The 14,332-nt window shown below is 44.2% G+C and overlaps 1 protein-coding gene across 2 annotated transcripts in view; it reads left to right on the top strand.

Moving 5' to 3' along the window:
* cdin1 (CDAN1 interacting nuclease 1) overlaps positions 1-14,332 on the top strand; it is a 146,906-nt gene that overhangs the window by 34,048 nt on the left and 98,526 nt on the right. The window contains exons 3-5 of one of the 2 annotated variants that reach the window (XM_084311651.1): positions 11,388-11,433; positions 12,561-12,625; positions 13,424-13,484. In XM_084311651.1, coding sequence (XP_084167777.1) covers positions 11,388-11,433; positions 12,561-12,625; positions 13,424-13,484 — 172 coding nt within the window. The remainder of the gene's footprint in view (positions 1-11,387; positions 11,434-12,560; positions 12,626-13,423; positions 13,485-14,332) is intronic. The other variant, XM_084311652.1, reaches the window with a different exon arrangement.

The following is a 14,332-nucleotide window of genomic DNA, read 5'->3' as shown; positions in this document are numbered from 1 at the left end:
GGGCTTGCAGAGGGGAAAAAAATATATAGAGAACGAGCTGCAGGCCCAAAGCCACGGTAGACTAATAGAAAACACAGGGTCGAGTGTACAGAAAGACTGCCGGTGTTGTGTTTCTGCTTTCAAGGGGGGAATGACACCGACAGCGATGGAGATGGCCAGGAGACAGACTGGAGGAGGAGGAAGCCGCAGGGGCCAGGCACGGCAGCCTGGTACACAGATCGTCCACGACGAGAGAGAGGGCCGACGGCGGTGGAGATGAGCCTCAACCAAGATGACCGACAGGGCGGAGATGACCGACAGGGCGGAGATGACCGACGAGGCGGAGTCCAGCGGTCGCAGGCGGTGTTGCCCAGGGGAGAACGAGGCAGACATCGGAGGGGCCTTCACGGCGGAGATGCTGTTTAGAGAGCGTTTTGAAACAACAGAGCACGGGCGGTGAATCATGAACAAACAGGGACTTCCTTTCAGAGTCAATCAGGAGATCGAGAGACGAGACAACAGCGAGAAGTCCTGTGTTCATTGATTAGGAGTATGAGATATAAATGGAGGATTCATATATAAGATATATGTATAGAAGGATATATATATATATATAGAAGGTAGATATAACTGAGAACAGTAGAACAACAGGATATAATTATTGGGAGCAGACAGGGGGGCTCCAATGGTTATGAGTCGTTGGATGTTGTTGGTTTTGGTGGTCGGTTTCGGTTCCCTTTGTGCACGAAGGGGGGCGCAAACAGACATCAGGCAGCAGGATCACTGGGTTGACCGTGGGCCGTCTTCGTTTCTTGTGCACGAGAGACGAGGTTGGTTTGCTTCAACCACAGGCTATTTTTGGCATAATTAATTGAAAAACCAAATAATGATTTATGATTCTGAAGGGGTGATAAGAATCAAGGGGGGATTGAGAGAAAACGGTGCTTTTTCAATGTATGTGATGTATAGATTGGGGAGAGATGACCACAGCTAAAAACGGTGGTAATGAAATGTGCATGGTTCGCTTTAGAAAACGGTGATAGAAGAAGAGGCAGTAGCCATCACTGCAGAAGGTTTAGCAGCCAGCCGAATGTTTACATTCCTTGTAAGAACATAGATAACAGAGTGTAGGCCCAGAGCAGGAGGAGAGGGGTGACCTCTTTAATGCAACAGTGGATGAAACGTTTAATGGTGTGAAAGGTTAGCAGTCGTCATGACAGCACGTCGCATGACAACCAGGAGAGGGGCGGGGGGCCGTCGTTGCTACGACGAAGACCTATAAGTCGAACGGTGTTTCCGGGTAGGGCAGACTAGAATCTGACCGAGAGCGAGTAGGACTGAGATCACACAGAGGACCTTCTCTCCTCTCATCACGAGAGAGGGGGGGGGGGGGGGGGGGGAGGAAGAATGCCACGACATCAGTAGCTTCGGCTACCACGAGGATGGTCTTAGGCTAACGAACAGGCCTGAACACTATTGGACTGAATCACAAAAGGACAATCTGAACACACCGAAAGATCATTAGAATAGACTCTTCAAGGACGATACAATTTGATAACATCTGATAACATGAGGTTCTGTTTATAGCAATAAAACAACGCTTCTCCTCATAAGGTATCTCACAGGGTCGAAGTGTCGAATTCTTACGGAAGTGGAGAAGTATTATGGTTTATGGATTGCACTAATGGGGGAAGATAAGGATCTTATCTACCAGTATCGGAGACGTCAGGACCATTAAAAGTACACAACGCAGAGGAATTGGATGGAGAGCCAAACAGACGAAGACGTGATACTGGCCAGTTTGATCAGAATCTAACACTGTGTAAACATAGTAGAGGTTGTTTCTCTGTGTAAACATTAGTAGAGGTTGTTTCTCTGTGTAAACATTAGTAGAGGTTGTTTCTCTGTGTAAACATTAGTAAAGGTTGTTCCTCTGTGTAAACATTAGTAGAGGTTGTTTCTCTGTGTAAATATTAGTAGAGGTGGCGCTTCAGGCTGTCCTCCATTAAAGAAACTCAACTCAACTTATAGTCATACAGTAGGAATTTGTTGACCGATTGACAAATCTATAAAATTGTGTTTTCCACAGAATATGCCTTTTTGTATTTTATTTTTTTATTATTTTTTAAACAAACACATAAACAAACATGACAACACACGATAAGATATACAAGCATTAGTTGTCAGTGCACATCCAATGAAATCACATTTTAGTTAATTGTCTTATATAGGATATACCCCTAATACCTGTTATCTAAAAACCTACACACATATGCTCCAGCTCGAACCCCCCCCTCCCGGACCCCACCTTGGGTAGTACCTCCATTATCCCTCGCACCTAACCAGACACTACCATTATAAGCTAGCTTTTATTCTCTCCACCACTTCTAACCACATTGACATTTTGGATTGATTGAGACCCAGAATTCTTGCTGTAGATATTTCTTGATAAATCACATCGAGATATGTAAGAAACCAAACTTTCCGGCAAATTTTTTCCGGTTGAAACCAGCGTGATGCGATCAGCTTTTTAGCTACTGTGATACCCGATAAAACCAATCTCTTTAGCTGTGGATTTACTGCAAACTCAAAAACATCATTCAATAGTAATACCGAGGGGTGTACAGGTATATTCCAAGATACGAGTTTTGATAATTGTTGGGTCACATCTTTCCAGAATGTCTTAACTGGTGGGCAGTCCCAATACATGTGCATAAATGTCCCTTCGTCCCCATTTGTACATTGGGAGCATTTGGAGTCTTGTTTAAGACCCATTCTGCTCAGTCTTATAGGAGTCAAGTATGTCCTGTGAATATAGTTAAGATTGATTTGTTGATGGTCCGGGTTCTTTGATGTAAGTCGGACATTTGCCCAGGCTCCTTGCCAATCAAAGTCATTTTCCAGGTCTGGTATATCCCTCCTCCAGGCAGAGTCTAGAATATGCCTTTTTAAACCCAAGATAAAAATATTTTTCCCAGTTTTTCAGGAAATGGTCTAATCTAATTAATTCAGCATGAAAAAAATAAAAAACAATGAATCGACTAACAAAGTCTTGGTCAAGAGACCAAACCGACAGAGAGAGAGCCCACCCGTCCATTCTCCATTCAATACATGCTGTTTTGAGTTACTTTCCCACTTGACTGCGGTAGACACTTTAATAAGAAAAGGATCACACTGAATCAAATGTAAACCTTGAGTGAGATTTATTCTCCAGTTTAGTCAACTCAGTATGAAACATAAATGCAATCATTTGAACAGACACATGTTACTGGTCAGTCTTCTGCAATAACAAAGCAAGGCAAAAATAAATAAAAAAATTTAATCGATTTTGAATTGGTAGAGATAGAATCATGAATGTTATGTGAATAGATTTTTTTTGCCACACCCCTAATATATTTGGGCAAATGCATGTTAACCCCCCCCACACACACACACACACACACACACAGGAAATATATAGCACTGCGTAGTACTGTACAACTGGAGTCTCTAGCCCCAGGTTCTGTTTGCATACTGGGATCAATTGCAAAAGAAGAATGAAACAAATTGCCCAGAATGGTACTGGTGCAGCAGCCGCGCTCGAGGGAACAGGCAGTTGGTCAATGTAATGTGTTTTCTTGCCAGACCAAAGGACGCTTGCCACTTGATGGATAACACAGGCCTCATTTAAAATTTTCGACGAGAGTTTTGAGACAGCAATGATAGTAATTACGCCATAACAGCGGTAACGCGCTGCGATGGCCTGCAACGTGTTGTTGTCACAAGACAATGTCGTGAAAGGGACCCCCCCCCCCCTCCCTACCTTTCAGGCAGGAATCACGGTCGGGAATGGCGACTGTCGACGAGAGTTCCACCGCTCACCACCATTATATAACCGTGCTGACATCTAGGACGCCTCTGAAGACGTACAAGAAAGATTGTAATAAAGTAAAGGAGGGGGAGTTGTACTTTTCTTGAAGTGTGGGATAGCTGTACAAAGCAGCGAGATGTCCCGTTGCGCTTCTGTTAAAGACATTTCTGTCCACACTCCCCCGCAGGGCAGGCTGGCCGGCTCAGGCTTCCTCACGCGGTCCCTCACTGTAGTGTAATGCACTCTGCGCTGCGGAGCACGGTCCTGAGAGGCTTCTCTGCAGCCCTAACTCAAGACCCTAACCGCTGACATGTTCCCGGCTGTCGATAAGGGTCGATAACCATCTGAATGAAGATCAAAACAACGTTTTAGATTTGATGGTATCATTTCGATTTCATATCGACATTTATGTATCTTTTTTTCCCGCTGCAATATTTTTTTTTTGTCTGAACGAAGTCGACTAAAACCTACTTTAACTGTAAACACGCTGTGTTCTTTGTGCAAGTATTTGCTCGCAGCTGCGTGACTCTGGGATGCATGTTTGTTTCTAAGCCTTGTTGTCAAAGTGCTTCTCATTTCTACATCATGGCTTAAAGATTTTCTTCTGCCGCTGCTGATGACGGTAGGCTCGGAGGAGAGACAGATGTTAGTGTTTTCCCTATCAGCGTGTGTAATTAGAGACATTTGCATATGCAGAGTCTTTAACCAAAGCACATCTAGCTATTTTCCTCTGTATGAAATATTGATTTAAAGGAACGAGAACGTCGCTAAATTGGGACCGACCGCATGTCGGAGAATGCACTTCTCGTGAGCAAAACATTCGATTTATTTCCTCACATGAATGTTCTTGACGTCACGCTCGGGTCGGGATCCCTTTCCGACCCCGTTCCATCCGAGGTGTGAATGACGGGTCGATTGAAAGTTTTCTAGGCTTCCGGATCCTAACCGTCCTGGAGAGGAAGAGGAAGAGGAAGAAGGAGAAAAACATGTACGCAGCGTTGCTCAACGCATCACGAGATTAAATCATTTCACCCGTGTCTCTTTACGCCCTCAAAATATCTTCAGTGTCATTAGGAAGAAATCTGCGGTGCCTCCATTAGCCACCTCCATGCCCCGAAGAGTCGCTCCACGCGCCACTCTCTGCATGCAGATCCAGCCAACGCTAAGTGTCGTAGCATATGATACCCATGCCATTAGCCAGGTGGCTTTCATTACCTAAATTACTGCCATCGTTTATAATTAATTATTTGTAAATAGGAAGATTCTGAATATAATTGATAGCTTGTAGACCCCCCCCCCCCTCCTCTCTTCAATTAATTAGCTTGTGTCGCAATCCTAGTTGGCCTTTTCACTGCCATTTCTTCCTTCTCATAAGGTTTTTGAAATGGTTACGCATTGGCTAAATTAGGGATATGATAGGTTTAGGTTGATAACAATGCTTAAAAACTCGGACTGTCATTTTCTTACCCGATTGATTAGCCTTGTATAATAAAGCCTAAAGCACTCACCAGAACAGCCCCTACCGACGCACTGACGCAGTAGTGAAAGTCGTAATTGTTTTAATCTAATCTGCTTTACTATTTTGGGCAAGCAATGCATATTAATGCTCTGTCTTGTGTTGTAGGGAAGGGTAATTAGGTTGAGAGTGAATGATTCCCTAACCAGTCTTCTGTCTCCCTGCCTTCTGTTTCAGCATGTTCTAAATTACATCCAAGAGGAAGGGATTTCTTTTTGTCACACAGAGGTCAGCGTAGGTCTGCATAGTGCTGCAGCATTACTGGCTCTTTCACGCATCTTTAATGAATTTACAACTGTTTTCATGTACGTCATTTTACAAATAAGTGGTGTTTTTTTTTGGTTTTCTTTTCAATTAACTGATTGCAAACTTCAGTCCCATCAATTAGGGTTTCGTGAATGTGTACTGTGATAAAAAAGAAAATGTAGCTGTATTTACTTTTCAACGGTTTATCGTGACGAGATTGATGGGCTCAATCTTTTATTTAGACTACTTAGCGGGGCGTGACGTAACACGTTTCTTTTACGACGAGGTTCGGGTCATCTCAGGCGCTGGCGGTTAAGAGCTCAACACGCTGAGAGAAACGGCTCACGGTAATCTGAAATGGAAATCATCAGAATTAGAATTAACCCTTTCACTACCACTCTACAGAAGGTTACCCCTTTCACTACCACACTACAGACGGTTACCGTCTACATATATGCTTACCACATGTATCTATTGCTATGTCTGCCCATCACAATCACGCAAACTGTCTAACGCCTGTCCCATCTCCCTGTGAGTCGCTGTCTCGTGGTGATGACCGGAGTGGTGGACGTCCCGTGATTATGACCGGGAGGATGTATTGTGACCCTCTCTGCGCCACCCCCATGCCTCAAATAGATCCGCCATCAGCTCTATTTTTCAATCTTTCAAAATGTTCAGTTGCTATTGCATGCACTTATCTGTGTTCCATTACACATATGTGTGCATGCTTACCAACTGTCTCGCCTGTTTTATTGCAACACTACTATCACCGACATCTAAGAAGGGAGATCCCCCCCTTGAACGGCCCTTCTAAGGTTGCCTGTGGTGCATTTTTTCCTATTGCTAGGTTTTAGTGAGTTTTTCCTTACCTTCACGTGGGGTATGGGAGTGTTGCATTCATTTATTTTATTTATTTAAATTTTTGGACTTCATGGTGTTTTTGTTTTGTTCTTGATTTATTGTGATGTTTCTTCTTGACTTGTTTAACTCAATCAGCGCCTAGAGGTCGCTGTTTACCTTGTGGTAAGAAGGCCAACGCTTTAAAGAATAGGGGTACATGGCAGTGTTTGCAGGGCTAAAAACTATATTAAATATTATAGCTATGGATCTAAACACGTCGATTGTCAGTGAGTTTCTTCCGGTCAACATGCAAAAAACTGAAACAATTTTCATACATACATTTCCGTTTTATACCGTGGTGAATATGAGTATAGTTTTAGAGTGATCCTGTCTAATCTCAAGAAACTCCAGCAAACCGCGCTTCAATGCATTTCCTTATAAATCGTGCCATTTCTCGCTTGATTTATGAATCATTCTGAAATAAACACTAGATTATCGGTATTATGTTTCATCATGCACGCACGAAAGGGGGGGGGGGGGGGTTATATGCTTCGAGCACCACCAACGGCTTATATTACACAGTACATTACAGACACACGCTCCGATGGTGGCGAAAAAAATCATCTGATCAACGCAAGATTGGTAACATATAGTCCTTACCTCATATCTGATGTACTGCAAGAAGAATAATCCAATTGCTGATTGCCATTCCAAATATTGATCGCGGTCTTCTTTCCAACGTTTATGCACCAAAACGCATGAATCCACGGTGCTCCAGTGTCCCCAATCCGTGTCTTATAACGTTAGTCATGCCCAAGAAGGAAAACCCGGACTGGACTTCTTAGATCGATGCACAGCCCAAGCCAGAGGGATTCCAATGATGTGCAATACCGGCCGCAAGGTGTTAGGCGGCGGTATTGGCCGTTTGCAATCTCAGAGCCATTCCCAATGATAACATCAGGCTGGATGGATGAATTATGAATGGATATAGTGAATAAAAGAAATAACGATTAAAACCCGACTTTTCTCGTGATTGGCGCTCAACCACCGGCGAGATAACCTGACTTTTTTCGTCATTGGCGCTGAAACAGTTAACACATTCCCTGCCAAAAACGAGTTTACGCGTTATTGGCCGGCAATCGAATAACGCCAATAACGAGTTTACTCGTTTTTTGGATCATTATATCGTTTATTCGCTATATCTATTCATAATTCATAGCTGCAGCCTCTGGTATCCTCTTCAGACCCTGTCTGAGCTGGCAGACAGTCAACACCGCCCTCTACTGCCAGCCGGAGCTATTGCATCTCATTGAAAATGGGCTTGTGTCTTTTAGGAGGCAATCTGAGCTGGGCGGGCGGGGTTTAAATATTCAGGCGAGCCACTTCTATACAACGATGGCATCAGTAACTCCGCCCGACCGCCCGTCATTGTGAAACGGTTGGTAGTGTGGTGCGGACCTCCACAAGCATTATTTGGAATTGCGATAAGATATTTGGATTATCTCTTTTACCTTACATCAGATACAAGGTAAGAACATCATATATGAATTTGATTGTTGATCTGAAATTTATTTCTACCCCGATCAGAGCTATCTGTGTGGACCGTGTATGGCTGTTTACCGTTGGCTGTGGTGGGGGTGGGGGGGTGAGCGCCCCGCTACGATGGTAATTTCATGTATGGACGAGGAGACATAATAGTGATAATCTAGCGTTGATTTCAGGATGATTAGATAATCAGCTGAAAAATTACAACGTGATGACTGGATTACAGTAAAATGCATTTTTCTCCCCTTTTCCTGGAATTACTGAAAAACACCCAAACCATACTCTATTCAAAACGGTATAAAACGGAAATGTACAGATGAAAAAACAATCTGTCTCTGCAATGTTGACTAGAAGCAGCTCACTGAGACCCGACGGCGTTATTAGACTCATAGATATAATATAAGATATATTTTAAGCACTCGCAAATGTCAGTCTAAAACTATATCCATTGAATAAAGACCTGGCAATGAATGGGGTATCAGCGCCCCCTGCTGTGGCGGTCAATGTGTTAAAGAAGACGTGTCCGGCCCATGGGGACATTAACGTGTGTTGTCGGGCCTTACAAATAAATTTGATTTGATTTGAATTTGATTTGAAAGGGTTAAGGCTAACAATAAATACACAAGTAAATAAAGATTCCAAGCTGAGCACAATTGTGGAATATCTATTGAGAGAGTATTTCCACATCAATGTGTTTATTATCACTGAGGGAGAAACATCCGGTATTATGAAGCGGGGAGGTGGAGGAATGACTTTTTGGAAATGTAATGCTACTGTTCAGCCGGCAAGATGATCGGATGTCCTTTTTGCACCGCGGTGCTGCGCGTGGCTCCATATTTTAACATGAATTTGAGCGTAGTGCACCCGGGAGAGTAGAGGTTGAATATACATTAATGTAAAGCCTGCAATAACTTACTATTAACGTCTGTTCAGTGGAAAAGGGGGTATTATACAATATGGCCGTAGTGTAAAACTTGACAAGAGTCTATAAAACCCAGACAACCCCTTGGTTCACATCCAGCCTTCCATCGTCTCCATTGCCCTCCGGATTTTATCTTCTTCAAACATGTTGAGCACAATTTGGTAACTCGGTTTCTTTCTTTCTTTTTCCCAGTTCTTTTTATGTTTTGAGAAATGCAGATGGAAGGTGCAAAACATATATTTTTTTAATCACCCAAATAATTCTTACTGTTTGAAAACAGATATGTTTTCCCAGATATTAAGAGCAGTTTGTGCCCCTTTTAATGTTAACAGGCTAAAAGATTTAGCAATTAGGCGGTAATCAGGCTCATTATAGAGAGTAATCCATTTAAAACCTAACAGATGTCTGTCCTGTGCGGCGGTGGACGGTGCGCGGTGGTCCCGCTCCAACAATAACGCCAGTAACGTGGCTGAAATGCTCAGGTGCGCGGCTGAAGTGGGGAAGAAGAGGGTTTTTTTCTCCGCTCCCTTAAGTGTCCACATGTTGACAGTTGACCATTTAATGGCCCACTTAATTGCAGTGGCCCCCTTGGCCCCTACGTATCATTGTAAATTAACGCTGAGACGGCAATGTTTTCTCAGAGAACCCCCCCCCCCCACACACACACCCACCCACCCACCCCTCTCTTCTCTCTTTTTCTCTCTTTCCTCAAACATTTGTTGTCACCGTCCGTCCGTCCCCCCTCTGGTTTGGTGACCGTGCTCAGCGCTCGGCAGGTTGACGGCTCTCATCCACATGACGGGCTGAACTCCAGAGAGTTTGAATCGTGGAGCATTAGCTGTTCCTCCTCGACCCGGGGTAGTAAAACTATTTACAACTGACATCTGGAGAAGCTAACATCGGAGGGTCTTTTAAAAAAATTAAAAAATATTCGTATTTTTTTTTGTCATTATAAACTATGCCGTTCCAGTGGCCGAAGTGCTTTTTATTAAGATATGGCCCTCGCTCAGAACGAGGGCCTGTAGACATGGACCCGTGGCCCCTGAGGCTCCTCTCTGACTTTGTTTACACGACGTCACACGGTCATTCCGTTGCGGGGCCGCGCAGTGATTGATGTGGAGGGCCTATATGGACTCAATATTTCAATGCAGATAGGAAGCTAGGGCTCCTAGTCAGTATTTACATACCGTTCTCGGGTGACTTGTAAAGAAAAAGTCCATTAAATTTAACAATCAAATGTACTGAGAGCAGTACATGGAGACACGAAGCCTCCAGAGACCACAACGGAGCCACGTGTGTGTGTCTGCGTGTGTATGCGTGTCTGTTACTGTTTTTTTGTTTGTTTTTGTTTTGTTTATATGTTGGGATATGTATGTACCATCCAATTAGAATAGAATCTGTCACTGCTTTAAATATTTTCAACTTAAAGGAAGCTTTGGGGGGAGGGGAGGGGGGAAGGGGGCATCGGAGCGTTGTGAATCCCCGTCGGAGCTGCCTGTTTTCCTGGTTTTCCCTCTGCCAGGTGTTTGACATTGAGTGGAGCTGGAGATGAATGTAGCTTATGGCAACCCATGGAATTGACCGACTCCTGGGAGTTCCCAGCTTCCTGCAGGGAAAGTTTCCATTTTCAAAGCCCGTCAGTTGCGGTGGGAGGGTTCCAGAACGCCCCTGTGTTCGTCGGCGCTGACAGTGGAGCAGGCAAACTTTCTCCTGTCCATGTACCCCCCCCCCCCCCCCCCCCTCCACCATCATACCACACACACTACACACACACACAGACTGAAAATACACACACACACACACACACACACACACACACACATTGCTCAGCCCTCTTTTGGAGAGAGAAAGAAGGCTCCCTCATTGCTAACAAACTGTATTTCAATATGTTGCCACTGAAGTGCAGTGTTCCCTGCAGCTAATGGAATTGAACCCTATAAATTATTAACGTGAATTTGCTTTTGTTTTCTCTCAATGTTTGCCCCCCCCCCCCCCCCTTTTTTTTTGCACTTGGTTAGTTAGGGGAAGAACGACGGTACTTAAAAAAAATATATATATATATCAGTGCTACTACTTTCACATTGGTGTAGAATGCGCTCTAAATAATAATAATAACAACAGCAGCAGTGAGGGGCCGGTCTAGGCCGTGTCGGAGAGAGGATGGAGGGAGAGAGTGTGAGTGAGAGATGGGGAGGGGAGGGAGATAGTGTGAGTGAGAGATGGGGAGGGAGATCCCCAGCTAGCTATATTTTCTCTCATCTCCCCCCCCCCCCCCCCTCCTCCTCCACCACCGGGGTTCATCGCGGCAGGATTCCTTTGTCGGAGGTAGTCATCTGGAACAACTTTGCCACACTTGTTTTCATGTTCTTTTAGATTACAGGCCAGCCGGCCCCGTCTTTGAAGCCCCCCCCCCCCCCAACCCCTCTCTCCCTTTGTCTCTGTGCAATGCACTCTGGTAATTAACTTTGTCCTTCTTTTATTTGTTCCAGTCACTCGCAGTCCACTCTTCTGAGCATCTTCTCCCTGGAGTACCAGGTTAGAAGTTTTCTTCCTTTGTGAGCCCTGACAGCTGCCTAATTGAATGATGAATGTCCCTTTATTTCTTTGTAATTGAACTGCCAGCTCTCTGATTGGTTTGGAGGATGCCCCCCCCCCCTCCCTCACCTTCCCCCCACACCTCCCCTCTACCTAACCCCTCCTCCTCCTCCTCCTCATGCTCACATTGACGAAGGGCCCTCTCTTGCCCGCCCGTGCCTGTGAGTCTCGGTGGATGTCTGCCAAGCCTTCCCATCCATCTGTCTAATAACATCTAGCCCCTGCTTATTTGGTGGACCTGTAATAAATTATGCTAAACCATTATTATTCTGACAATAATAATTTCCCCGTGTAGTGCGGCTGCGTGTGCTAAATGTTTGCTGACTCGCACTGTCACTGCTGGTTTCCACGGCTGACAGCGGATGATGATAAATGGGCACCGCCGCCAGTGGCAGAAGGCAGCACAGGCAGAAAATGGAGTCATTTATCATCCGTGTGACAGGTGTCAGTCACGCCGGCCGTCTCTGTGGAATTACATTTTTTTCTCTTGTGTGTGTGTGTGTGTGTGTCCGCGTGTAGTAGTAGTTTTTAAATAAGTTGTTTTTTAACCAATGCTCTTTCTCTCTCTCTATCCCTCTCTGCCCTCCTCTCTATCGGTTAAGAACATGGCAATTGAATTGCATGGAAATTTTGCTGTCGGGGCGCGGGGCGCGGAATGGGGGTCATTGTTTGATCGAAACGGAGGGAAATGAATAGAAGGTTTGGGGGGAAGAGGAGGGGGTTGAACAAGGTTGCCTCTAGTCACTTTGACCCTGGGCAAACTTATTGAAATTAAATTACTATGACCCCTCTCTCTCTCTCTCTCTCCCCCGTGTTCATATACAATATAGTGCAACCTTGGCTGAGCGACGCTGCATTTTATTCAGGTGCACTGGGAAAGCTATTTGTGTTTGTCAGGCTATACACTATTGTCATGTGAACATATGAAAAAGAGTCTGTATTAAGATTGTAGCAGTTAAATTATTATGTATATTATATATATAATATATATATATATAATTGACATAATATTCATATACATTAGCATACATATTAATAATATATACTAATTGTTAATTGTTTTACAGAAAAGAACAAAAAGAACAATCTCAAGACATCATGCACCAGATGTAATTGAGAGCCACTATCAAAGGTACTATATTTCTATTGTCTCTGTCTCTCTCTCTCTGTCTCTCTCTCTCTCTCTCTCTCGCTCTCGCTCTCGCTCTCTCGCTCTGGCTAAAGTCACGTGATGGTAAGTGTCCAGGGCTGGTAGTAGAAGATGGGCCACTGTGACAGATATAATCTCCTCCCAACAAATCGCCACCCTCAGGATTCATTCCAGACCTCCGGCTGCACCTGCTCTGAGCTCCTCACAATCACTGGGCTCTGTCTTCCATGTCCAAAGAAGAAGGTAACCAGCAGTGGGACATGTGCTTCACACAGGCTTATGATGGGCTGATTATCCCTAATTGACTTGAAATGGAGAACTAAGAAACACAGCAAAAAAGGCTTTAGGGGGAGAAAGCTTCTTTGCATATTGCAATTAGCCCTTATCTAGCTTATTAAGCCATTGTTGTGTGGAAAACCATGCTGGATAATGCACTTCTAATCCACTTAGAACAGCAAACCTCAGATGGTGATCTGGGCAGGATCTGAGGGGGAAGGCTCTGGTCGTTTTTTAGTTGGCGAGGGAAAAAAGGCCTTTTTGGGCGGGAGGGCGGGCGTGCGGGTGGGGGGTTAACTAACTATCATATGCTTGTCTGTAGCCTCCTAAGCAGTGCTGTTTTAACCGCACCAAGCCTGCCATATGCCACCTAGGGCAAAGTCATCTGGGACATTAACATGTCTTGGCTAGCCTGATCTAGCCCCCCCCCCCCTTTTCTGTCTGCCTTTGTGGGTCATGTTTTGTTTTTTTAACCGCAGTTGTTGTTTCTTTGTTAAAACGAAGGTACCTGAGCGAAGCCAAGGCACGTCCGAGCGCTCCTGTCCTGCTGGAGTTGGCCCATGAGGTAATGGCCTAGCCTTTTATTTCCCCCCCTTTTTTCCCAATTCTTTATATAAAAAAATGTATATATAATTTTTTCTTTATATATTATATAAAAAGAAAAATATATTTTAACCTCCTTCACTGCAATGATTACTTAATTTTCCAGGTAATAATACACAGTGAATAATTTTTATGAAAATAATTACACCATACATTCCTCTTATTCAGGAAGCTGTTTGCAGCTTTGGTCTCTCCCCCCCCCACCACCTTGTCTGTTAGTGATTATGAAAATTGGTCAAATGGTCCACTCTTATTAACCAATTATTTAATGCAATTAAGTTTCTTGCCTTACTTTTGAACAGATGTGAAAATACGTTGGGTGTGTGTTTTTATTATGTCATTTTCCAAATTGACTTCCAAACCTGCCACAGTTAAACAGCCAACTGTGGACATGCGATGATGGTTCGGTGGTCGACTCCTCTGTTTCATCTGTTTATACATCAGCGGTTCGGCTCTGGATCCGACTCCTTGTTTGACGTATTGGCTACATTCACATTAACACAGATGAAAGCACTAAGAAAAACGATTTAAGTCTGGTTCTATAGAGTCGAGGTTAACATGTTTTAGCTTTCAGGGATTAATGACCCAATCAAGTGGTGGGCGTGAGAGGGTTGGTGTATTTTTTTGTTTTCCAAAGTGCGTGTCGGGACCCACGCATGGGTATTGGGGACGATTAAAACGGGTCCCTGAATTAGTGTCCTCTCAGAGACATGTTGATTACAACACTGTAGGCCAGTTAGTTTAGCGGTCTTAAAAGAGAATGAATGTTGTCCTTCAGCCTACACAGTAATCAGTTTTGGGTTGTAAGAA

This window comes from Notolepis coatsorum (genome assembly GCF_963971535.1).
Source record: "Notolepis coatsorum genome assembly, chromosome: 3".
NCBI lineage: Eukaryota > Metazoa > Chordata > Actinopteri > Aulopiformes > Paralepididae > Notolepis > Notolepis coatsorum.
This window is presented reverse-complemented; position numbering and strand designations above follow the sequence as displayed.